The 22,200-nt window shown below is 37.8% G+C and overlaps 5 protein-coding genes across 6 annotated transcripts; 2 read left to right on the forward strand and 3 right to left on the reverse strand.

Annotated features, from left to right (window-relative positions):
* Positions 1-36: 36 nt before the first annotated feature.
* LOC125215456 (RNI-like superfamily protein) lies at positions 37-2,970 on the forward strand. The gene is made up of 2 exons (XM_048116876.2): positions 37-441; positions 1,787-2,970. Exons 1-2 carry the CDS (start codon positions 102-104, stop codon positions 2,677-2,679), a joined length of 1,233 nt encoding a protein of 410 aa, XP_047972833.1. The 5' UTR covers positions 37-101; the 3' UTR covers positions 2,680-2,970.
* A 594-nt stretch (positions 2,971-3,564) lies between these two features.
* Positions 3,565-4,957, reverse strand: LOC125209856 (putative GEM-like protein 8). The gene is made up of 4 exons (XM_089069153.1): positions 4,564-4,957; positions 4,391-4,471; positions 4,029-4,303; positions 3,565-3,943 (listed from the first exon to the last, which is right to left on the reverse strand). The coding sequence occupies exons 1-4, from the start codon at positions 4,760-4,762 to the stop codon at positions 3,767-3,769; spliced, it is 732 nt and encodes a 243-aa protein (XP_088925279.1). The 5' UTR covers positions 4,763-4,957; the 3' UTR covers positions 3,565-3,766.
* A 2,549-nt stretch (positions 4,958-7,506) lies between these two features.
* Positions 7,507-10,592, reverse strand: LOC125215517 (transcription factor SRM1-like). Its single transcript, XM_048116952.2, has 2 exons — positions 9,269-10,592; positions 7,507-8,182 (listed from the first exon to the last, which is right to left on the reverse strand). The coding sequence occupies exons 1-2, from the start codon at positions 9,637-9,639 to the stop codon at positions 7,783-7,785; spliced, it is 771 nt and encodes a 256-aa protein (XP_047972909.1). The 5' UTR covers positions 9,640-10,592; the 3' UTR covers positions 7,507-7,782.
* A 1,829-nt stretch (positions 10,593-12,421) lies between these two features.
* Positions 12,422-18,061, reverse strand: LOC125213153 (biotin carboxylase 1, chloroplastic-like). Of its 2 annotated transcripts, XM_048113530.2 has the most exons (17): positions 17,874-18,057; positions 17,708-17,775; positions 16,389-16,714; positions 16,150-16,291; positions 15,739-15,837; positions 15,547-15,603; positions 15,221-15,292; positions 14,811-14,900; positions 14,551-14,610; positions 14,107-14,292; positions 13,915-14,007; positions 13,759-13,840; positions 13,539-13,645; positions 13,347-13,422; positions 13,098-13,144; positions 12,945-13,007; positions 12,422-12,685 (listed from the first exon to the last, which is right to left on the reverse strand). In XM_048113530.2, exons 2-17 carry the CDS (start codon positions 17,756-17,758, stop codon positions 12,626-12,628), a joined length of 1,611 nt encoding a protein of 536 aa, XP_047969487.1. In that variant the 5' UTR covers positions 17,759-17,775; positions 17,874-18,057; the 3' UTR covers positions 12,422-12,625. The 2 variants fall into 2 exon arrangements, with proteins under 2 accessions (XP_047969487.1, XP_088923957.1); XM_089067831.1 differs by lacking the exons at positions 12,422-12,685; positions 12,945-13,007; positions 13,098-13,144 and adding an exon at positions 13,145-13,272 and having other exon boundaries at positions 17,874-18,061.
* Positions 18,062-18,157: 96 nt separating this feature from the next.
* On the forward strand, positions 18,158-22,200 carry LOC125213154 (uncharacterized). Its single transcript, XM_048113531.2, has 7 exons — positions 18,158-18,898; positions 19,092-19,194; positions 19,298-19,363; positions 20,620-20,793; positions 20,882-20,978; positions 21,682-21,825; positions 21,959-22,200. The coding sequence occupies exons 1-6, from the start codon at positions 18,280-18,282 to the stop codon at positions 21,808-21,810; spliced, it is 1,188 nt and encodes a 395-aa protein (XP_047969488.1). The 5' UTR covers positions 18,158-18,279; the 3' UTR covers positions 21,811-21,825; positions 21,959-22,200.

The following is a 22,200-nucleotide window of genomic DNA, read 5'->3' on the forward strand; positions in this document are numbered from 1 at the left end:
TAAGGCGACGTGAGAGAGGTATCAATATCACATTCACAGCTAAGCATCACTTGAGCTTCCAAAAAAAAGAAGTCAGCAGCTCAGCAAAATTAATCGGCGGAATGGCCCAGCCCGATGGAGAAGGAGGCATCAACGAGAGGCTGGGCGACGACGAGCTCCGCGCCGTCCTCTCCCGCCTCGGCGACGAGGAGGACAAGGCCGCCTTCGGCCTCGTCTGCAAGAGGTGGCTCCGCCTCCAGAGCACCGAGCGCCGCAAGCTCTGCGCCCGCGCCGGCCCCCACATGCTCACCCGCCTCGCCGCCCGATTCACGCGCCTCCGCCACCTCGACCTCTCCCAGTCCGTCTCCCGCTCCTTCTATCCCGGCGTCACCGACTCCGATCTCTCCGTCGTCGCCGCCGCCTTCTCCTCCCTGCGGATTCTCAATCTGCACAATTGCAAAGGTACACCGTCGATTTCGTTTACCCCTAATATGTCGCTGATTACTAGTTCAGTGAGCGTGAATTTTTCAAATTGCTACTATTTTGGTCCGATTCCTTTGCTAATTTTGGATTCGGTGGGTTTCTTTTTATTGGAAGCTTAGAAAGATAGGTCCTTTCTCTGTTTTGGGTGATTGTTGTGTCTCGATCATGTCTTTGCACACTAATTGGGATTGTGTATTTTATTTGATTTTTTGAATTTTCCTTTTAGTTGATACACACAGTGAAAGCGGCGCTTCTGTGGATTTGTCATTTAGAGACAGTTAGGCTGATTAATGATGACAAAAAGATGTGTAGTATGAATATGTAAAAAAGTGCAGTATTGGTTTCAGCCAGACCTCATATAGTTATATAAGGTTATATAAGGCTCCACGCTAAGTAAAAGTAATTTTTTCTTATCACACTGACGTGACGGAGCTTACGTTTGGATGGCAAAGTTAGAGATGCTTCAAAAAGGATATTTAGGCCTCAAGAGTCAAGGTGCTATTGTTGGCAAGTTGTGCTTTTCCAAATAAGTAGTATTTGCTATTAAAGAATTCTAGTAATAGTGAGGCTGAAAATGTAATGGGATCATGGGACTGACTTGTACACCTCTTAGACAAGTAAAGTTTTAATTACATATTGTGGTGAAATGTAGGCCAAATCTGTTTTAACCAAAATGCAACAACCTAATGGAAAGTATTTCTTGGGCCTCATTACTCTCTCTAAAGAGATGCTTATTGTTTGGTAGATAATGTTTTGCAATGTCTGTAATACTCTGGACTCATTGTCCTTAGTGTAAAAGGTAATCCTTTTTCAAATAGACCTGAAATGCGCATTTTCATTTCATTATTCTTTCTGTCTCTTTTGCCCTATATATGATAACGAACTAACAAATTTTAAATGGGGCTGTAAGACCTGTTTTTATTTGTTCTTTGAGAATAAATTGAATAATGTGGAAGTGGAGCAGGCCTAGGCTTGGAGTTGAATTAATTAAAGAAGAGAATTGCGGATCTTATAACATCTATATATTTTACAGGATTCTTGTTTTTATTTGTTTTGACTGAATTTCGGTATTGAATATTGATCACGGGAAACTAATAGCATGTTTTTGTAACTTTTGTTTGATATGGCTAGATTTAAAACTTGATGCTTCTAATTTCTAGGAAGCTACTTTTAAGTTCCAAATTGAGATTACGGCTATTGCATGGAAGATAATAAGTATGATGTCCACCATTCTAATGTTTACTAATTCAAACAACCAAATCAAATTATGTCGCTTTTATGTTGGAAGGATAGCAGATTACATGAAAACTTTTGTGTTCAACAGGCATAACAGATAAAGGATTGACATCACTTGCAGCAGGGATTCCTTCTTTGCAGTTCCTAGATGTGTCCTATTGCAGAAAGCTAACTGATAAGGGCCTCTCATCTATCGCAAAGGGTTGCCGTGACCTGAGAGCCTTGTATGTTGTGGGTTGCAGATTTGTCACAGATACTTTATTAAGTGCTCTTTCAATGAACTGTTGTAATTTAGAAGAGTTAGGTTTGCAAGGATGCTCTAACATAACCGACTCGGGTCTCACTGTTCTTGTCGAAGGTTGCAAGCGATTAAAACTGTTAGATCTTAACAAGTGCGGTAATATCGGGGATATTGGCATATCTAGTATAGCAAAAGCTTGTTATTCTTCACTGCTGACCCTGAAGTTGCTTGATTGCTACAAAGTCGGGGATGAGTCCATAATCTCCCTGGCCAAAACCTGCAAAAATCTAGAGACGTTAATTATTGGTGGTTGTCGAGAAATATCTGATGAATCCATAAAGCAACTCGCTTCTGCATGCCACGACAGTCTCAAGAATCTCCGTATGGATTGGTGCTTAAATGTCTCAGACACTTCCTTAGAATGCATATTTTCCCTCTGCAGGAAGCTTGAGGTTCTTGATGTTGGGTGCTGTGAGGAGATCACTGATGCTGCTTTTCAGGGATTAGGAAGTGATGAATCTAAGTTGAGTTTGAAGATTTTGAGGGTAAGTAACTGTCCCAATATCACCGTGGATGGAATCAGGAAGCTCTTGATATCTTGTGAAGCTCTTGAATATATTGATGTGCGTTCGTGCCCCCATGTAACTGAAGTACGATGCCATGAGGCTGAGTTACAGTTTCCAGTAGGATGTAAGGTCAATTATTCTGGGAGCTTGTCGGAGCCAGATGTCTTATGCTGAAAATAATCGCTAAATGTCCTGATGGGGCTGCGTCGATTTTTCTTGGCCACCCGAAGAAGGGGTGGGGAATCTCAAGCCTCAAGAGAGATTCTTATGCATAGCTGATTATATTACAAGCCTGCCACTGCAGATGTATATTACAATTGCTATCGTTGTTTCCTTGTTTGTCTGATTATATTATGAAGTAGATACCTCGATTGATTGTATATTTCATTAAGCAGACACCACCATGTTTTGTACAATTGTCTAATGATTTCTTAATTTCTAAATTGACATAAAGAGCTTCTTCTATGTCGATCTACTCTTAGGGCTAATGAGGGCCTTAACAACCATAACATGATTGTAAAACAATGCTATTATTATGTGTGCCTTCTGTTTATTATTTCTGCTCCTGTGCTTCAAATTCTTGTTATGAAAGCTTTTCCCTCTCTTACTAATGCATTATTATCCTTTATTGTTATTCGGAGAATTCTGAGTTTTTTTAGATAATAGTGAAAAGCTATTCAGTTTGTAGTTAAGGGGTGCAAGTGTTCACCTTTTGCAAGTGTCTCATTAATTCTGAGTTTTTTTTAGATAATAGTGAAAAGCTATTCAGTTTGTAGTTAAGGGGTGCAAGTGTTCACCTTTTGCAAGTGTCTCATTTGCATCCATTGTTACTCATTTCCTGACGTCTCTTGGTGTTTGTTGGCTATTTTAGCAGATCTGCACATTTCATGCGATGTGCGACTGTGCGTTGTCTATGGTGTACGTTTAGATTCTACACCTAGAAAGACACTGGCCGAGCGCAGTAAGTATTTGATATTGATCTTTATAGTGATGTTTCAGTCAGTTTATTTGGTTATTATCCGGAATATGATCATACGTTTAGAGGAAGACTGAACATCATTATAATCACAAGTAGTGAATTTGATCACCGCTACTAGATTGAATCTTTTTACAAAATTGTACAGGATAGAGAGTATACCTCTGATTAACATCTACACATCCTAAGACGAGGAATGGAAAGAAGAAGTAACAAATAGTACTAGCTAGGTTAAAAGCAAGAAGATCATATGCTATAAAATGAAGAATCCATGTGTCTCAACTCTCATCTTGCTTGATGGATTGCTTGTTGCAGATACTTTAATGTTCTTTGATGGTTCAGAAATCCCATGAACCAGAAATCGAAATTGTCCCCTGTTACCAGATGCACGTATTTCTCTGCTGGTTTCTTCGCATTCTCACTTTCGTGGGCTCTCTTTAGTTTCCTTAGAGGAATCATGACCTGCACATATAGTTTTATTTGCACCATGAGTTTTTGGCCATGTATTTGAGTTCAAGACATTGAATGATTCAATTGATGATCTTACCTTGTAATGTGCTTTTAGCTGCTTTCCATTCGGAGACGAGATTCTGATGGATCTCTCGCTGCAGAAGGAGACTCTCTCAGTGGAAACAAAGAGGAGTCCTGCTATTGGCCCTGCTGTTGTTGATAGATAGCATTGGGAAGCCTTCAACAGCTTCTCGTCATCTGTTACGTTGAATTTTTGCTTGAATACTTTCTCGACTCCACCCACCTGCAGGATCCTCGCGCCTAAACTCAGTTTTCCTTTAACCGTTTCACTCAGCTTAGGCCCTAGTCTCACTGCAGGAATCATCAATTTCAATATCAGAAAAACTCGAGATTTGGTCATAGAATCCGTTAAAGTTAAAACTTCGCCAAGTGCATTACCGTGCTCTCTGATTCCTTGAGCAACGACATCCATGGCTTTTCCGAGCTTGATCATCTTAGCAATCACTGAATTCCCTCTATCTGCAATATCATCAATATCGTATTAGTACATATTCGGATTCTAACAGTTTTTTCCCTTCCATATCAGGATTGACCAAGAACGAAGCGCTTACCAGTTCGTATCTTGGAATAATGATTGGCCGGAGAAGGCAGCAGCTGGTACTGGGCAGCAGGATCAGGTAAAAGTAAAAGCTCCTTCGAACTGTTCTTATACGCGAATGCATACTTTGATGAGCTGATAGGAACCCCCAAAGAATGCTCCTTAACCATGCTCGTCTTCCCAAACCTCGCTCTGATATGTTTCGCTTCCATTGCTTACAAACGCTTTAGGGTATTTGTCGTTCGATGCCTGAAACTCGCATGTTTTCGACACAATATATAACAGAAAAAAGAGCAACTTTTTAGCTTCATGAGTCAGCTTTGTATCATCAAATACTAAAGGTGGGAAGATATGAGCCCTTTTTCCCCATTTTTATTGACAAAGTTGATTTCTTTGCTTCTTTAAAGTGTAGATAATATAGAAAAATATATTTTTCTTACTTTGAATATAAAGGGCTGATGTCTTCATGGGCCAAAGAAAGATAGGAATTAGCTGTTTTTCAATTTAGAAGAGACCAAAAAAATTGCATTTTATTTTGGAAATGTGATTACGCAACAACCTTTTGAGGTGGCTTAGCCCCTTTCTGATGCAACCATCCCACCTTCTTCAAATTAATGCACCCACCAAATTAGGGTTGTCTAATTTGCTACCAAAATTCTATCTTGATAAGATTTGGGAAAATAAATAAAGTGTGATAGACATTCTTTTCTCCAATATGTGACGTTAAATTGATTTTCATCAGCATAAACTATGCTAAAATTGATATTTTGTGATTTATTGATTTGTGGGGTTTGATGTTTTTTTAAGTGAAGCTAATACAGTCACATCATGGCTGTCCATACGAAAAAAATTTAGATCATATTTTTTAGATTTTTATTTTGTAAAATACTAGTAGTATATAAGTTAAAATTTTAGTTTTTTGATAAATAATTAAAATAGGATAGTTAAATAATGTTTTAACATTAATAAGAATTGGTAATTTATGTCTTATTACTAAAATAATCTTAACTAGTACTGTAGGAGTACTTTTTTTGCAACGTTCAAACCATGCAAAAAGGTGGAATAATGAACATGTGATATGTTAGATGAATTATAGACAATGAAATTAGGTATGCATGTTGTTCTACTCTATCCTCAGAGTGATGACAATTAGTTGGCCCAAAAAAGTTAGTCGGAGTAAGATTTCTTAGGATCGGACGCACTGAAGACTGAAGAATGTACAACAATATCAGAAGACACGTGTCTTGTACTGTAGTCGCTGGTAGCAATGGAAAATAAAAATAGAGGCTCTTAGCCCCAAAAGGTGTTGTTTCATGTGGGGTGGTGAAGGGGTGGGGGGGGAAGACCCAATAGTAAATATGAAATAAATAGTAAAATTCGACCCAATAGTGAAAAATGAAATAAATAGTAAAATAAAAATAAGACGAGAATTTCAGAGTGTTGCTTAACAAGTAAGTCACAACTTTGATGGAACATAAAAAGAGGCTTATCATGTACTATGTGCATATAAAAGGAAATAGTGGGAAATTTTTGATTTATTTAAAATCGAATTTCAAACTTAACGTGTAAAGTCGTAGTAATCTCTCTTTCCCCACAGGTAATTACGTCAGCATTTTATTATTATTTTAAAACAACTTTTCCAATTCAGAAAAGCTCACATGAGTATACATTTAAAAAAACAAATACTTATGTAAACTAGAAAAAGCTTACATGTGTATACCTTTTTTAAATAATACTAGTAAATAAAATTATACTATCAACTAGAAATCTTGTCTACATGATGAAATGCCGTTTAATTGGTAAAATGTTTATATGGCACCAATATATTGAGGGATTGAGTCATTGTGAAAGTAAATGAAAATTTGATATTGATCATTTAAAAATATAAAAATATGGGCTAGTCAATTATTTTACTCAAAAATATCATGTATTAGTTTCTTTGTTCCATGGTATTCTTTTTTTTTACATGTGAAGTTGTCCTATTGAGTTTTATGTTAGAAGTTTTATAGTAAAAACATAAATAACTCCAATGATTTTTTTTTATTCTTCGTAATAACATAACATAAAATAAAATAAAATAATATGGACGCCAATAATGGTTTTAAAAATTAACAAGTGAGTGAAATTATTCTTATATTTGATCTTGAAATTGTAATTTACTCCATGGTAGTGTTAAATAATGTGAACTCCAATAATGGTTTAGAAAAATAACAAATAAGTGAAAATTATTTGTATATTTGATCTTGAAATTGTAATTTACTATACATGGTAGTGTTAAATTGATTTTGTGCATCAATAAATAACTCAAATGATAGTGTTTTAAATATACAAGTATGCCCCTTGATGGATGAGTATGATATTTAATCCATCAAAATCGTGACATTCATTATGTCATTGTCGTGCAATGTAATGGGACCAATATTGAACCACTTGACTACCTAAATATCTTTCGAAATTCATTAGATATAAAGAAGAAAAACAATTTCAATAATTTCAATTATTAACTACTACTACTACAAAATAGGAATCCCTTCCCCTATGAAATAAACTCTCATTATAATTTGACACGAGTTATGAGTTGGTATAAGAAATGTGAAAATATGAAGGATCGTGAACGAGAAAAAATAGCGGAATGTGAATATTATTTTTATATTAGTTAAATATGATTGAAAAATGTGTTATGAAACATAAGATCTTGTCCTCAAATAGAGTGAATTGCCGAAGAAACAAGGACCAAGATTATGGAATTATTAAGAAAAGGGTGAAAAATCATGATATAATCGACCATATATTCTAAAAGTTGCAGGATTGATAAGAAATTAGCCAAACTTGATTGTTTTTCCGACAAATTAGGCTATCAAATAGTAAAAGTCAAATGGGACATGCAATAACGAGGATCCTGAAATGACAAATAAAACTTTTTTTTGTCAAACTATAGAGTATTTGAAAGAGAAGATGAAGATGAATTTACAATTTCCACCATTGAAAATAAGTCTCTTTCTAAAGTCTCAATATAGTCATATTAATATTTTCCAATCCTAATCTCACCTATACAATATTCTTTCTCCCAATCAACTATTCCAGATCAATAAGAAAATAAATAAAAATATGAAAATGGTACTCTAAAACAACATTTATAAAGCAAAAATACAAAATAAAAATCATTTCTCAAGTGGAAATAAATCAATAATCAATCCATATGATTTCATCACCATGTGGTTGATGAGAGCCATCACCTGTGGACCGAGGCCCGGTACGCCATCGGGGCGCCAGGCACCATCGGGACGGGCGTCCCCATGCCATAGGCCATGTGTGGTGGCGGAGGAAGGCTCACCGGCGTCCCAACTGCTGGAGTGCCATACACGGCCACTCCCGCTGGTGCGCCCTTGGCGGGCAGGCTCCCGTTGGTCTGGCCGGTGATCGGGCCTTGGGGGCTGGAGACGTCCCCGTTGGCAACGCTGGTGATGTCGTGGATGCTGGAACGCCTCCGGTCCTTGTTCATGGAATTGAGACGGATGAAGTACTTCTGCGCGTGGCTGGCCACCTGCGTTGGCGTCCTCGTCACCACGAAGTTACGAGAAATGCTCCTCCAGTCGCCTTTTCCGTATTTGTCCAAACCAAGGAGAAACAATCTGTTTGGGAGATAATGAAACCATCAGCAACTATCGAGTTTTCTGTACGCGTAGGATAGGAGATCAACGGACAGAAACGAGCACTCAGACGAGCACTGATGCATACAAGAGCTACTCAATAACAAAATATAAATCAACAGCAGATATTTCCTAACTAATTGGAGAAGATCATCAAATCAAAAGGAGAGTTTTGGTGAGATGATGCAGAAATTGCAGAAATATTTTGATGTGGAAATCATCTGGAGTCGAGTTTTTCTACACGAATCTGTGAAGAAATCCAGTGCAGTCGCGAACACAGAATACCGGCTTTCATGAATCGAACATAGCAAACAACAAACTATCTCAACAACAGGAGTAGAACTTTGCATCACAGCAAGCATGTAAGTAACAATTTAGAAGGTTCTCGACTTAGCATTTTAGCAACGCAACGCGAAAGATTTAGTACATTTTAGAATACAACGTTATTTCTGCAGATTTGTGACATTCAGTAGAATCAAGTTAGCTACAACATGATTTGCTCTCTAGCCACTTATGTTCGAAAAAGAATTCGCTACGAGTAAGAGTAGTTCCAGAAATGATCATTTCGAATGAATGAGGCAGTTGTGACGAAAGCCTGTTCAGTTATAGTTCTAGCAAAAGCAGGAGCAAGAACTCATCACTAACTCAGATTAGAGAAACAATAGAAACAACGCACCACCACACGCCTACAAGATTCCTCAAGCTAGCACAAATGCAGCATAACGAGAAAAAGATCGATTCTGATGATTAGTGTGCACAAGCAAGACATTATGTGATACCAGCATTAATTTCTGTAGAAATTAAGGAACAAAGAGTATACATTATCCTAAAATTCCACACAAAATTCAGAATATATATTCAATCAAAGCTAGCAAAAATGCAGAAATACGAGAAAAGAACAATTCTTATGAATAGTTTGCACAAACAAAACTTGCTATGAGGTGTAGTAGCATCTGAATCAAGGAAATATGCTCAAAGCTGCATATACAAAATCACATTGAAGCAAATTATGTGATACCATCACTAAATCTGTCGAAATTAAGAGACAAGAAGTACGTATATGTATACCTATGTTCGTCCTCTGTCCAAGCAATCCCCTTCCGGCGCTCCTGATCTGGGCGGGACGACTTGGCATCACTACTCAAATGGCCGAAACCGCCCCCTTTTTTAGAAGCCCCATCATCACCAGCAAGGTTGGATGAGCCATCCGAAGAGGGATTGTAGCTAGGGACCTCAACGAAACCGGATTCTATGCGGCTAACATCATCAACCAAGACTTCATAGTGATGCTTAATCTCCTCCACTGATTTCCCAGAAACATCAGCCGCAATTTTCTCCCATCTATCCGAAGAATTCTCAGGGTAAGCAGCTATCGCCTTCTCGAACTGCTTATCCTGCTCCCTACTCCACACGGAGCTACTCGATTCAACAGAAGGCATCTATCTAGGATAGTTAGAACTCAGAATTCAATTTTTGTTCTTGAAAAAGAATCCTCTCATAAATCTTGTTTTAAGAAAGAATCCACCCAACTCAAAATCCAACAAGGGAATCAAGAAACAAGCTAAATCTTTGAACTGGGATCTAAACTAAACTAATCTATTTTAATCAAGAACTGTAAAATGATAACCCCTATTAATGAGAGAAAAAGGCAATAGTTAGAACTTCAGAATTCAATTCTTCCAAGAATCCATTTTTAAATCTTGTTTCAAAATCCAACAAGGCAATCAAGAAACAAGCTAAATCTTTGAGCTGGGATCTAAACTAAACTAAATCTATTTTCATCAACAACTGTGAAATATAGTTAGAACTTAGAATTCAATTCTTGTTCTTGAAAAAGAATCCTTTTTTCAAATCTTGTTTCAAGAAAATAACCCACCCCACTTAAAATTCAACAAGGGAATCAAGCAACTAACTGAATCTTGGAGCAGGGATCTAAACTAAACTAATCTATTTTTCATCAAGAACTGTGAAATGGAGAAAAGGTAATACTTAGTTAGGAGAGAGCATGAGAAATATCTAAAAATCATAGAAATGAAAGCATTTACTGAAGAAACAGGAAATTGCAATTATGAAACAGAAGACTTTTTAATTGGTGAGAGTAGTAATTAGGGCAGTGTATGTGAAGTGTTAAAGAGACCACAAACAAGACAACCCCAGAATTCTAAAATGGATAAAAACAGCACCCAAATTGCCATCACTCATCTCTACAGACTTCCAATGGCCAAATACCCCATATTCTGATAGCTCCTCTTTTCACTGCTCAGGCCCACTTTTCTATACCAAACTTTTACAGTCTCTCTCTCTCTCTAGGTCAAGCCGTCATTTTTATTGGGACACTACAATTATGAGAGAGAAATACACATAAAGAACAAAACTTTCTTCACGTGAGGAAGGATTGAGGAAACCCCAGATTCAGAGATGAAGAATCAAGGGAGCAAAAATCAAGTCTTGGGAAATCCCCAATTAGTATTTTTGAATAACAAGGAAAAAGAGATGATTAAGGAATCTAAAATCAATGATTCCAAGTTCCTACCAACTCACATTTTAACAACACAAGAATAAGACATGAAGAAGTGTACAAATCTGTCGAAAAGGTCGAGAGAATCACAAACTTTTCAACCGATATTATTAACCATATTTTGACAGTTTAGCAAAGCATTGAAAAGTGGAGTGTTTTTTTTTATCTCTTTTTCTCAAGCTGGATTTCTCTGCTTAAAGAATTTGTTTTTCATTATTGAATTGGTAGTCAATATTTATCTGTTAGAACGAGGTCAATGTGAAAGAATAAATTTTTTTTCTAATATTTGAAGAATAAAGGGATTGTATTTCGTTCTTAAAATCCATATATAGAATTGGGAAGATCGTTGGATCTAATTTTGGAGTATCTTGACTCTCAAAGTCTTGAGGAGAAATTTTGGTTGAATAATTATTTTTAACATTTGAGTCTGGTCATCAATTTAAATCTTACTATTTCACTTTCAATATAATTATAAAATAAATATAAAGTATAGTCCTTCATTAATTTATAATTTTAGTTACACTTTATAAAATTCAAATAAAAAAAAGTAGAATTAAAATGGAAAGTTGGGGTGTGATGAAATTTGGTGATGGCATGGATTGGATATGAGGAACAAGTCATTCGGGAGTGGGGTCAAAAACTGCGGAAGTGGCTAATCGAGGGCGAGGAAGGTGCGGGACCACAAGGAGAGAGGTGGCCCGCAACTAGCACCTCTATCGCATCTTCCAATCCGCGCCTTGCAGTGTACATCATCACCGACATTTCCAAAGCTCCAATCCTCAGCAATCAATAAAACAAATTGGTACAAATGACTTGATTGCGATCATCCATTCACAATTTCTCTACGTTTTCTATTTCTCAATTTCTTTGTTTTGTAATGTATGAAATTTCTTTAAGATGAACACGAATTTTGATTCCACTTTTAATGGAAAACAAACTTATGACTTTTTTACAAACTTTCATCATGTTGGTTGCTTAATTTAAAGATCTGAATAATTGAAAAGTGTGAAAAAACTATAAAGTGACAACATTTCAAACTTGGGAGTTAAAATTTATCCATGATTGGCATTTACTATCATAACATTTGAATAAGTATTCATATATTTTGATGGTAAATGTGATAATAATTGTTATAAACGGTTGTGTTATATTTAATCAATCAATCAACATTATCTACTCCATTTAATTAGATTTATGGATCAATCAACACTATCTACTCCATTTAATTAGATTTATGGATCAAATTAGACTAGAGTAGCAATCAAAATTTGCTTCCACACCGTACAACAAAACATAAAATCAAGAAATATTTTGATTTTATTTGGTTAATTTAATTACATAAAATCAAGAAAATAAATAATTATGAATCAATTGTTGAACCTGGGCCGGCCGAACCGGCGGTTCTGTTTTTTTAACCATAGCCGGATTATCAATTTTGGACTGGTAACAGGCGATTGTCCGCTGGTTTTGACCCAAAATCGCGAAAACCGATCGAGAAACTAGGAAAACCGATAAAAAAACCGCCTAATTACCTATTCAAAACCCGAACCATCAAACATGTCGTCCAACCGATTATAGTTCCACTTCCCTTGGAACCGTAGTCGGCAATTCTGAACCAGAACCATAGGTTCTTGAACCAACTACACCCTTAAATTCTATATTTAGTCCAATGGAGAAACATAGGGCGTGAGCTCTATAAATCATTTCCAAAAGAACATAGAAGCAATAAATTATTTCTCAAAGTGCTACTAATATTTAGTTTTCTACCAAAAAGCAATGATGAATGCAAACCAATTAGTATAAAGCTCATTTGACAAAGAAATGAAGAGATAAACCGAAACATAAATCCATTCATACATTTGAGAATTGAGCATGGCTACACCACCAAAGCTTAATAGCCTACCACCTTACGAAGAAGCTGCGTTGATCAACTCTTTCCGGCTCGTTGCAGGCTCATCCGGGTACGGCTGCAATCACAAACGACAAACCAATCATTCCAGTAAATACTTCACACATTTTCACAGCAGAAATTGAAGAATCGTTTCTCTACAACCGCTCACTCAAAGAGCGATACGAGCTAGATGTAATAGACCGTGAGACAAGAACTAGATCGGCTGAACAAATAATAAGATGATTTCTACAAAGATTTGATTTTTCTTATTTCAAGTGTTTTTCGATGGGACCCTTTTGGCTTTTGTGTCCTACGGAGGAGAAATGGTAGCTTACAGCAGTGAGCTCTTCTTCGTGTTTTGGGATGAAAGCAGTGTCCACCTTCCCAGTTTTAAAGTCCTAGAGCAAGTACAGACAGAATGTGAATTTATAAGTTCGAAGAGACTGGGAAAAGCAAGCAAGTCCGAGAAAATTGCAACGGATGCATACCTCTACTTCTAGGATCAGCTTATGGTAATCGATCGTTGTTGGAACACCTGGCCACAGAGAATCACTGTTTAGAAACTATACTAAAGAATGGAAAGATGTCCATATGTTACTGAATAGTAAAACGAGTGCAAGATGTCGAAGATTTGTTGAAAACGCCTTTCATGCGAGATTAGATCTGCATAGGCACCGATGAAAATTCTCAAATATAAAGACATGATTGCATTAGATAGATAGATGTGTCTTGTTTACCTGTAATGATAGTGTCGTTAAGAGCCCTTTTCATGCGCTCGATTGCCCTTTCCCTCGTCGGACCCCAGACAATAAGCTGGAGTATAAGATTCATCGCACTTATTAGGACATCGAAAAGATAAGATCCAGTTTGGCTAGATTTTCAAGAAATGTGTAAAAAGTATAAGTAAAATTAACGCATAATTAGCTGACCTTTCCTAGAAGGGAATCATAGCTCGGTGGAACTACATAATCCGGGTAAACATGGCTGTCCATTCGCACAAACGGACCTCCAGCGGGCAAATAAGTAGTTATTCTCCCTGTTCAAGTGATCAAACAATTCATTAGTTCGTAGATTTGATTTTAGGATGAAGTAAATTTCAAAATCACATGCAAACTTTGGACTAAGGCCGTCGATCCCGAAAGTCGATACCTGGTCCGGGTCTGAAATTTTTGAAAGCGTCTTCTGCATTAATACGACATTCTATTGAATGTCCACGGAGCACAATGTCATCCTATAGAGAGAGGCTTGTATCGGTTAATGATCACATTTTTATTTTCCGGGTGCCATGATCATGAAGATCCTTACCTGTGCGTATCGGAGCTTCTCACCACGTGCAACACTGATCTGCTCTTCGATTAAGTCAACAGAGGATATCATTTCAGTGACGGGGTGCTCGACCTAACATCATCACATAAGGAGAAAGATCAGCCAAGAATGTTCACGGTGAAATCAGATAAGTCGTTATTTAGGAGATGATCCGAGACTCGATCTTTTCACCTGGATCCTAGTGTTCATCTCCATGAAGTAAAATGAGCCTCTTTCATCCAAAAGGAATTCGACTGTACCGACTCCTATGTAGCCTATGGATGCAGCTGCTGCAACTGCCGCGTCACCCATGGCTTTCCGAAGCTCCGGTGTCAATGCAGGAGAAGGTGCTTCTTCAAGCAATTTCTGATTTCTCCTCTAGAATCAAAAATAATGATAACGAATTAGCAAGCCATTATTCCACACTTGTCTGGACCTCGAATGATCTATATACGATGTTCGATAAAAACTCAAACAAAATACCCTTTGCCATTATGTTATGTACAGAGAGAAATCTATGTTCTTAGCTTCATTACACAGGTAACTGTGTAGCATCAACACGATCAGAAAGCAACGTGCTTTCACACAACGAAGCCTAGCTGCAAAAAGTCTGACCTAAAATAAAAGCAAGATTACCTGGATGCTACAATCACGCTCCCCAAAGTGTACGACGTTACCGAATTTGTCAGCCAAAACCTACGAAGCAACAAAGCCATAAGTTGTCACTGATAGTTTAGCTTGTGAATCAGCAATACAAAATTGACACAGAGATGCAACACCAAAAACGAAATATAAGAATTTTCATATATTCAAAATGCTTTGATTATTTCAGTTAAATTCAAAATTCAAATATTAAATAATTTAAATTATGTTAATGTTATAAAATACAAGTGTACCTGAAACTCAATATGCCTTGGATTTTGGATATATTTCTCGAGGTACACACCATCGTTACCAAATGCAGCTGCAGCTTCACTTTTGGCTTGCTGTCGAAATAAGGAAGATACTTTAGTCACAATGAACTACCCAAATACCTCAAATTTCAGTGATGGCTTGCAGAGCTATGAGAAGGGAAGGCATCCGAAAATAGATCTTTCATGGAAGAGTGCTCAGTTACCAAAAATGGAAAATGGGTCTTTGAGGACTGGATAAGCAGTTTGTGCTGCTTCTCACTGTCTCAATGTTTTTTCAGATCGACTATTTTCATATTAAATTTACTGAAACAATATTAAGAACCTTACAATTTAAGGAAAAATTAAATCACTCAACCAACGGATAACAAAAATGTAGGTTAAAAACGGAGTACCTGCATCAACTTCACAAACTCATCGCGCTCTTTCGCAAGGCGCATTCCGCGTCCTCCTCCACCTGCCGTAGCCTTCAGGAGAATAAAAGCATTAGATTAGCATATCTTTTTTTTTCCCAAACAGAGTTCTCACACAGAATTCTACGTAGAAGCAGATTAGCTATGGTTATGAAGTTTCAGCTGAGAATTCTTTGTAAGATTATTGTTCATAAAGGTCTATGCAACTTCCCCTTAGCATGAGCATCTATGCTACCTATTAAATCATGACTCAAGTCAAATTGGGTAACTGCGTCTGTACTTTTGGTGTGTTGAGATGTTAAACATACCTTTATCATGACAGGATAGCCGATCTCATCTGCAAGTTTAATTGCATCTTCAGTACTCTGTAATACAAAAGTAGTTCAGAAGGAGAAAAAAATAAAGGTGAATAATTGAACGAAGATTCAATATTGGATTTTTTACGATCAAGTCTTATAGTATGAAGTAAGTCAAGTAGCACTCTTTACAAAAAGCAGTACCTTTAACAACCCATCACTTCCAGGGACAGTTGGAACTCCAGCATTCTTCATCGTTTCTCTGGCAGTTGACTTGTCACCCATTACCCGAATGCTGTCAGGCTGCAGTTCAATCAAAATCCATCGTTTTAACGCATCCGGGGATTTTAGGAGACTAGACATAGAATGTTGTGATTTGGAAGAACCACATCTCATTTGGATGAAGGTTTAACTATATAAGGCTTTGATATACTGCGTTTGTCCCATTTAGTGGTTTATTTCGATACGGACAAAAACCTAAGAAAATTATGAAGTAGTATTCCGAAAATCTAAATAAGGGATCAAAATGTTAACATAGCAAAGAAAGCTTTCCAAGTTTAAGGACAAACGGTATGATGATGACTTTATGTAAACACTCTGAATCAAAAAACTTACATTTGGTCCAATAAAGTTGATTCCATGCTCTCGGCACATGTCAACAAAAACAGCATTCTCAGAAAGGAACCCGTATCCGGGATGCAGCATAGTACAATCACGGCTGATGGCAGCAGATAAGACATTTGGAATCACCAAGTAACTGAAAGAAAAAGAAATTTAATTTATTCACCCGATCGGGAATATTATGGTTACAGAGTGGAATAATGATTTGATGATAAAAAATGAAGAAGCCTTACGATTGACTGCTCGGTGCTTCACCAATGCAAACAGCCTCATCAGCAAGTTTCACATGAAGAGCATCTTTATCGATTGTTGAGTAAACCGCCACACAAGGGATTCCCATTTCATGGGCTGTCCGAATGACACGGACAGCAATCTCTCCACGGTTAGCCACTAGAATTTTATCACCACGGCAAGTAGCAGCAAGCGCTCCACCACGCTTTCCAGATTTAGTACCACCTCGAGAAGCCTGGACTCTCTGACGAGGGAAATTAACCCTATTCCCTGCCATGAAGCTACACTGGGAGCTCCTGATTCCGGGTGTAGCCTCCATGAATAAGCCCTTCGATGCACAATATTTCACACGTTTAGACACAGGCCAAAACTATGAACTTAATTTATTTGGAATAGTGAGAATGGTTGAGCTTGAATCACACAGCCACAAAACATCACAGTCATGACTTCACTCGACTAATCTAGATGGATCAAACACTCAATTCTCCACTACTCTATACAGATCAAACACTCGATAAAAAGTTCAACCAATTCAACTGAAAAGAAACAGAGCAGATAATTCTGAAAAGGGACCTTCTAAATTGAATTGAATCGCATTGACTAAAACATACCTATTGCGTAATATACAGGAAGTTTATAAACAGGCCAAAACTTGAACAAGTAGCAAGGATGCCTGAACTTAAATCACACAGCCTAACTGCCAAAGACATCACAGTCCATTACTTCATTCGACTATTCTAGACGGATCAAACACTCGATTCTCCACAATTATAGACATATCAAACGCTCAATAACAAGTTCAACTAATTCAACTGAAGAGAAACAAAGCAGGTAATTCAGAAACAGGCCATTATAAATTGAATTGCACCGTATTGAAAAAAAACATACATAATGCATTATTCAACATTGAATAAATGGTCTAGAACAGATCGAAAACCAAATTATTGTGAAATCCATGTCTCACCATCGCCCCTAGACGTAAATACACAACTCGGTCAACAATTCATGTGTTTATTCGTTTATGTTCATGATTACTTGTGCCTTTATTTCCTAAATTGAATTGCATCGCATTGACAAAAACATACCTTTTGCATAATTCCCATACATAAGTACACAACTCGATAAAGAATTCATGTGCTTATTCGATTACATCCGTGATTACTTGTGCTTATATTTCCTAATTGCATCGAATTGACCAAAAAACATACATTTTGCATAATCCAGCACCCAACAAATCGTGTAAACTAAAACAAAAAATCCAAAACTTCATTCACGAATAGAGATATTCCAACAAAGGAAAATTCAAATCAGAATAACTCACGGGACGCGAGCAGACGGAATTGCTGCAAAATGTCATGGCCGCAGAGTCCATTTTCAGATCAACCTAATCTGTAAATTTCGCAAACAGATCAAAAAATCAAGAAATTGAGAAATGCGGCGGGATTAGCTCGAAAGCATGAATCTTTCCAGAATCCCACGTAGATTACCTCGTGATTGAGCGTGAAAAAAAATCGAATCTTGATCGAGCTCTATCGGTAGGAAGCGGAAATGAGAGGAATTGATGTTGGAGATTTGAAGAGAGTGAAGAGTGGAGTTCGATGAAATCGAGGTTAAGTAGTTGGGAGATTTGAGTTGATTCCTCCGCCCACAAAAGAGCTGGATTTCTTGTGCTTATTTGGCGTTGCTGACATGTATGGATTTTGGTGACTGCGCGATTCGTTGAGAAAAATTGGTTATTTAATCGAAATAATTATTAAAAAGAAAAAAAAAAAAAAACGAATCCAATTCGACTCCTCTCTTCTTCTTCAATCAATCCCTTCCCTCCAATAATCAAAGAGATTTGAGCTCGCATGGCCTTTCCCCAATTCTCACAGATCGGCATTCGCTTCTGAGATGGGAAAACACAATCTCCTAATCTACACCACGATCGCCCTCGGCCTCCTCTTCCTCGTCTCCCGCTCCCCCCAAAAATCCCAGCCCCAGGAGCCCCACCACCGCCGCCGCCTCAAAGTCCGCTCTCACTTCCCCTTCTCCCCTCCCTCCGATCCCCATCGCCACCACGACCCCCCTCCCGCCTTCGACCCCCTCGTCGCCGAGATCGAGCTCGCCCGCGAGGACCGCCAATGGGAGAACCTCTACTACCAAACGCACCACGATTCCGATGCCGATTCCGCCGCCGAATCGGAGGCATCGCCGCCGGAGCATCCGGAGCCGCATCCGGAGGATCACGAGTCGCACCCGGAGTGGGAGGATTTCGCCGACGCCGAGGACTTCCTGAACGACGCGGAGCGCTTCAATGTCACCAATAGGCTGATGCTCCTCTTCCCCAGGATCGACGTGGACCCCACCGACGGATTCGCCAGCGAATTCGAGCTGACTCAGTGGAGCTTGCAGCTGAGCCGGAAGGAGGCGATGCATCGGAGCCAGAGGGAGATGGACACTCACGACAAAGATAGAGATGGATTCATCACTTTTGCTGAGTATGAGGCTCCTAGCTGGGTTAGAAATGCCGGTGATTTTTCCCTAATTTCACTAATTTGTGCTTAATTGCTTTGAATTATCGATTACTGATTTAGGGCATTGGTAGCTAAATGCCTAATTGCGAGTTAGCAGCTTCATTTTCTGATCATTTCGGCTTTGTTTAATTTATCATTTCGGTATTGGTAGGAAAATGCCTAATTGCGAGTAACAATGGCTCTTTCCAGATAACACTTCATTTGGATATGATTTTGGCTGGTGGAAGGAGGATCATTTCAATGCATCTGATGCTGATGGCGATGGTCGTTTGAATATCACAGAATTTAATGAGTGAGTTTGTGATCAACTACAAATGCTTCTTAATGGATGAGTATTGTATTCTATGTTCGACGTTGGCTTAGCTAATGCTTTTATGTTTCCTTTTTTTTTGTAGCTTTCTTCATCCAGCTGATACCACCAATTCCAAGTTGATTCTTTGGTTGTGCAAGGAAGAAATAAGGTGCTTCGATCTCTGTATTTTGTTTTGCTTGATATTTGGTTCTGTTGCTCCCTTGTTTTCCGGATTTTTTTAGATTTGTGGTTGTATCATGTACTCCCACTGTCCCCTAAAAATAGACTTTGGGGATGAAACAAGTTTTAATGCGGATTTGGTAAAGTGAGAGAGTAAGAGAAAACATAGTTGAGATAGTGTTAGGGATAGTGAGACTCATATCATTAGTAATGTAGAATGCAATTAGGGACTATTTTTTAGGGGCAGAGGGCGTATGTTGTAAATGTCCTCGTCTGATCAAATCCACTCTCTTTGCTCCATTAGTGTCAAAATACCTTCGTTAGATAGCATGGTGTCGTGGCTGTTGTTAAAGGTGCGTAACAAGATATTAATAGCTAACTCTGGTGATATTTGCCAATTTAGGGAAATCGTTGGTTTTTTAGCTGCTTGTTTCCAACTCTGACAATAGGATATCAATATTTAACTACAAGACTGTATCCCCTCCTGCCTTTCTTATTTTCACTTATTGATACCATCCACACATGCTTTTTGGCTTTTCAATCCTTGATACGAGATGAAATTCTTCTAACGTTAGCTCGTTGCCAAAGATAGATTTCTAGTGATTTGATATTTGTACTTGTTAACATTTTAAATTGATACATGATATTTGCTATTCAGAGGAATGCGGCTATGTAGTTATGAAGAGTTATGCATATATTTAATATATATAGCTGGTAATGTCCCTGACTTTGAATGTTCGTATGAAGCTGTAATTTGTTCTTATTGTTATGGTGATTGGTTTATACTTTATACGTACTTTCTTATGTTTAGATACAAACAAAAGTTGTCACATTGTTATATTTGTTATACTCAAGTTTATATCACCATTCATCCATTTGTTATGGTGGAACATTGTGATACATATTTAACTGGCATGATCGAGTTTCCTGCATACACTAATCTAATCAAGCTAATTTGGGGTGTTAATTCAAGTATAGAGCATTCATAAACATGAGCCGAACTTGCTGATTAAAAGTGATTGATTAACGTCTTCAATTTTGGTGTTGCAAGATAATTTATGATCTCCAGTCAACAGAGACTAATAAGTAGATATCGAATTGCCATATTTTCATGATTTTCTTTTGTTGTGTCTGATATACATTCCGGCAGTTATCTCCATGAGCTGACTGAAGAGCTCACTGTATTACATCGTGCCATGTTGCTCATGTGATACTTTACTATCATTAGTGATTTGTTTGTTTCAGGGAAAGGGATAGAGACAAGGATGGTAAGGTCAATTTTGAAGAGTTTTTCCATGGGATATATGAGTTGGTTAGAAATTATGTGGAGCCACACGATACCGATGAGCATGAGTCTGATGATTCACAAGAGGCCTCAGCCAAGATGCTGTTTGCCCTGCTTGATAAGGACGGTGATGGGTAACCAAGCCTAGAATCTGTGACCTATTTGTTTCATCAAATGCTTCTATGATTGGAATGGTAGCTAAGCTTATTATGTGTGCTGCAGACATTTGTCCGATGTAGAATTACTACCCATTATTGAAAAGCTCCACCCACCGGAGCATTACTATGCTAAACAGCAGACAAAACATATATTGCACCAGGTACTTGACACACTAGATTTTAATGAGTAGTTTCATTCTACGAGTTAAGGTATTACTTGCTTGTTGATAATAAGCTTCAATATCCTAAACATTTTGATGAGTTGATTTCGAGGAGCAAAAAACAATTTTCGAACTCTCATGCATTATCCGGATGGCATAGTAGATACATACGCATGCTGATGCATTCGAGGCTGACATTACCAGTCCCAGATGGCTCCGTCACTCTTCTAATTACACTGATTTTGAATTAGCCTTTTTATTGCATGAGGAAGAAAAGATTTTGAAAATGAAAACAAGGATAAAGCTACCTTGTTATATGCTCTGCAAATATATGTTAGAATAAGTATTAATTCTGCATAGAGAAACGACCACAAACGAGAGCATAAGTTTACTAGGCTTGTTCGTATGTAATTGAAGTGATGCATGTGAGGATTAAAACTCGTACTCGGTCAATGACTGTAGTATATAATTCCTAAGGTTTTATCTTGTGCTCTCCAATTTTTAACAGAAAATGCTACTTGGCCTTAGCTTTTCGGTTTAATCAGTTGGACAGAATCGAGATCCAGCTACTGGTATAGTCTGTTAGAATGCTAATATATGAAATGTTACTACCATCAATTTTAACAGCAAACCGTAACTTCATGCTGATAAAAATTGCAATTGATCGGACAATGGTGAAGTTTCTGGTTCCTATTTTTTTCAGGCTGACGGAGACAAGGATGGACGTCTGAGCTTAGCAGAGATGATTCAGAGTCCATATGTTTTCTATACTGGCGTCTTTAATGAGGATGAAGACAATGGTGATTATGAAGTGCATGATGAGTTCCGTTAGAAACCGGAGTCATAGGTGAGGAAGCCTTAAGCGCACTTCAATAGCTAACATATGCTTGTTTTCTCCTTACGATCTGGAAAAACTTGCACAATTTCGATGTATAGTGACAAAACGTGTCACTCACGTTGTTTTTATGCTTTAATTACAGTATGCGATGTAGGACGAGGCGAGCAATTAAGATGTGGATCGTAGCGAAAATCTTGATCTGCTCACTGTTTTGGGAGGGATATATATAGGATTATCACTTGAGGTAGTTCTTCAAGTAATGCATTTTTTACAGTTTTGGTTATTCTTTGTTCTTGTATAGTTTTTACAGCAGAACTACTTTGATTATTACCATATTCATTTAAAATTGAGTATATTATTTATACCCTATAAATCTTAAATTCA

This window comes from Salvia hispanica, chromosome 3, assembly GCF_029641045.1.
Source record: "Salvia hispanica isolate PSC_SH4W2 chromosome 3, Shi_PSC_v1, whole genome shotgun sequence".
NCBI classification, from domain to species: Eukaryota; Viridiplantae; Streptophyta; class Magnoliopsida; order Lamiales; family Lamiaceae; genus Salvia; species Salvia hispanica.

Coding starts and splice junctions, on each gene's coding strand:
- LOC125215456 (XM_048116876.2), top strand. CDS start 102: ATGGCCCAGCCCGATGGAGAAGGAGGCATCAACGAGAGGCTGGGCGAC. Junction 442..1,786: donor CAATCTGCACAATTGCAAAG/GTACACCGTCGA, acceptor TGTGTTCAACAG/GCATAACAGATAAAGGATTG.
- LOC125209856 (XM_089069153.1), bottom strand. CDS start 4,762: ATGGAAGCGAAACATATCAGAGCGAGGTTTGGGAAGACGAGCATGGTT. Junction 4,472..4,563: donor TTATTCCAAGATACGAACTG/GTAAGCGCTTCG, acceptor ATGATATTGCAG/ATAGAGGGAATTCAGTGATT. Junction 3,944..4,028: donor AGCTAAAAGCACATTACAAG/GTAAGATCATCA, acceptor CTATATGTGCAG/GTCATGATTCCTCTAAGGAA.
- LOC125215517 (XM_048116952.2), bottom strand. CDS start 9,639: ATGCCTTCTGTTGAATCGAGTAGCTCCGTGTGGAGTAGGGAGCAGGAT. Junction 8,183..9,268: donor TGGACAGAGGACGAACATAG/GTATACATATAC, acceptor TCTCCCAAACAG/ATTGTTTCTCCTTGGTTTGG.
- LOC125213153 (XM_048113530.2), bottom strand. CDS start 17,758: ATGGACTCTGCGGCCATGACATTTTGCAGCAATTCCGTCTGCTCGCGT. Junction 16,292..16,388: donor GAAGCACCGAGCAGTCAATC/GTAAGGCTTCTT, acceptor TTTTTCTTTCAG/TTACTTGGTGATTCCAAATG. Junction 14,008..14,106: donor AGATGAACACTAGGATCCAG/GTGAAAAGATCG, acceptor TGATGATGTTAG/GTCGAGCACCCCGTCACTGA.
- LOC125213154 (XM_048113531.2), top strand. CDS start 18,280: ATGGGAAAACACAATCTCCTAATCTACACCACGATCGCCCTCGGCCTC. Junction 19,195..19,297: donor AATATCACAGAATTTAATGA/GTGAGTTTGTGA, acceptor TTTTTTTTGTAG/CTTTCTTCATCCAGCTGATA. Junction 19,364..20,619: donor TTGTGCAAGGAAGAAATAAG/GTGCTTCGATCT, acceptor TGTTTGTTTCAG/GGAAAGGGATAGAGACAAGG.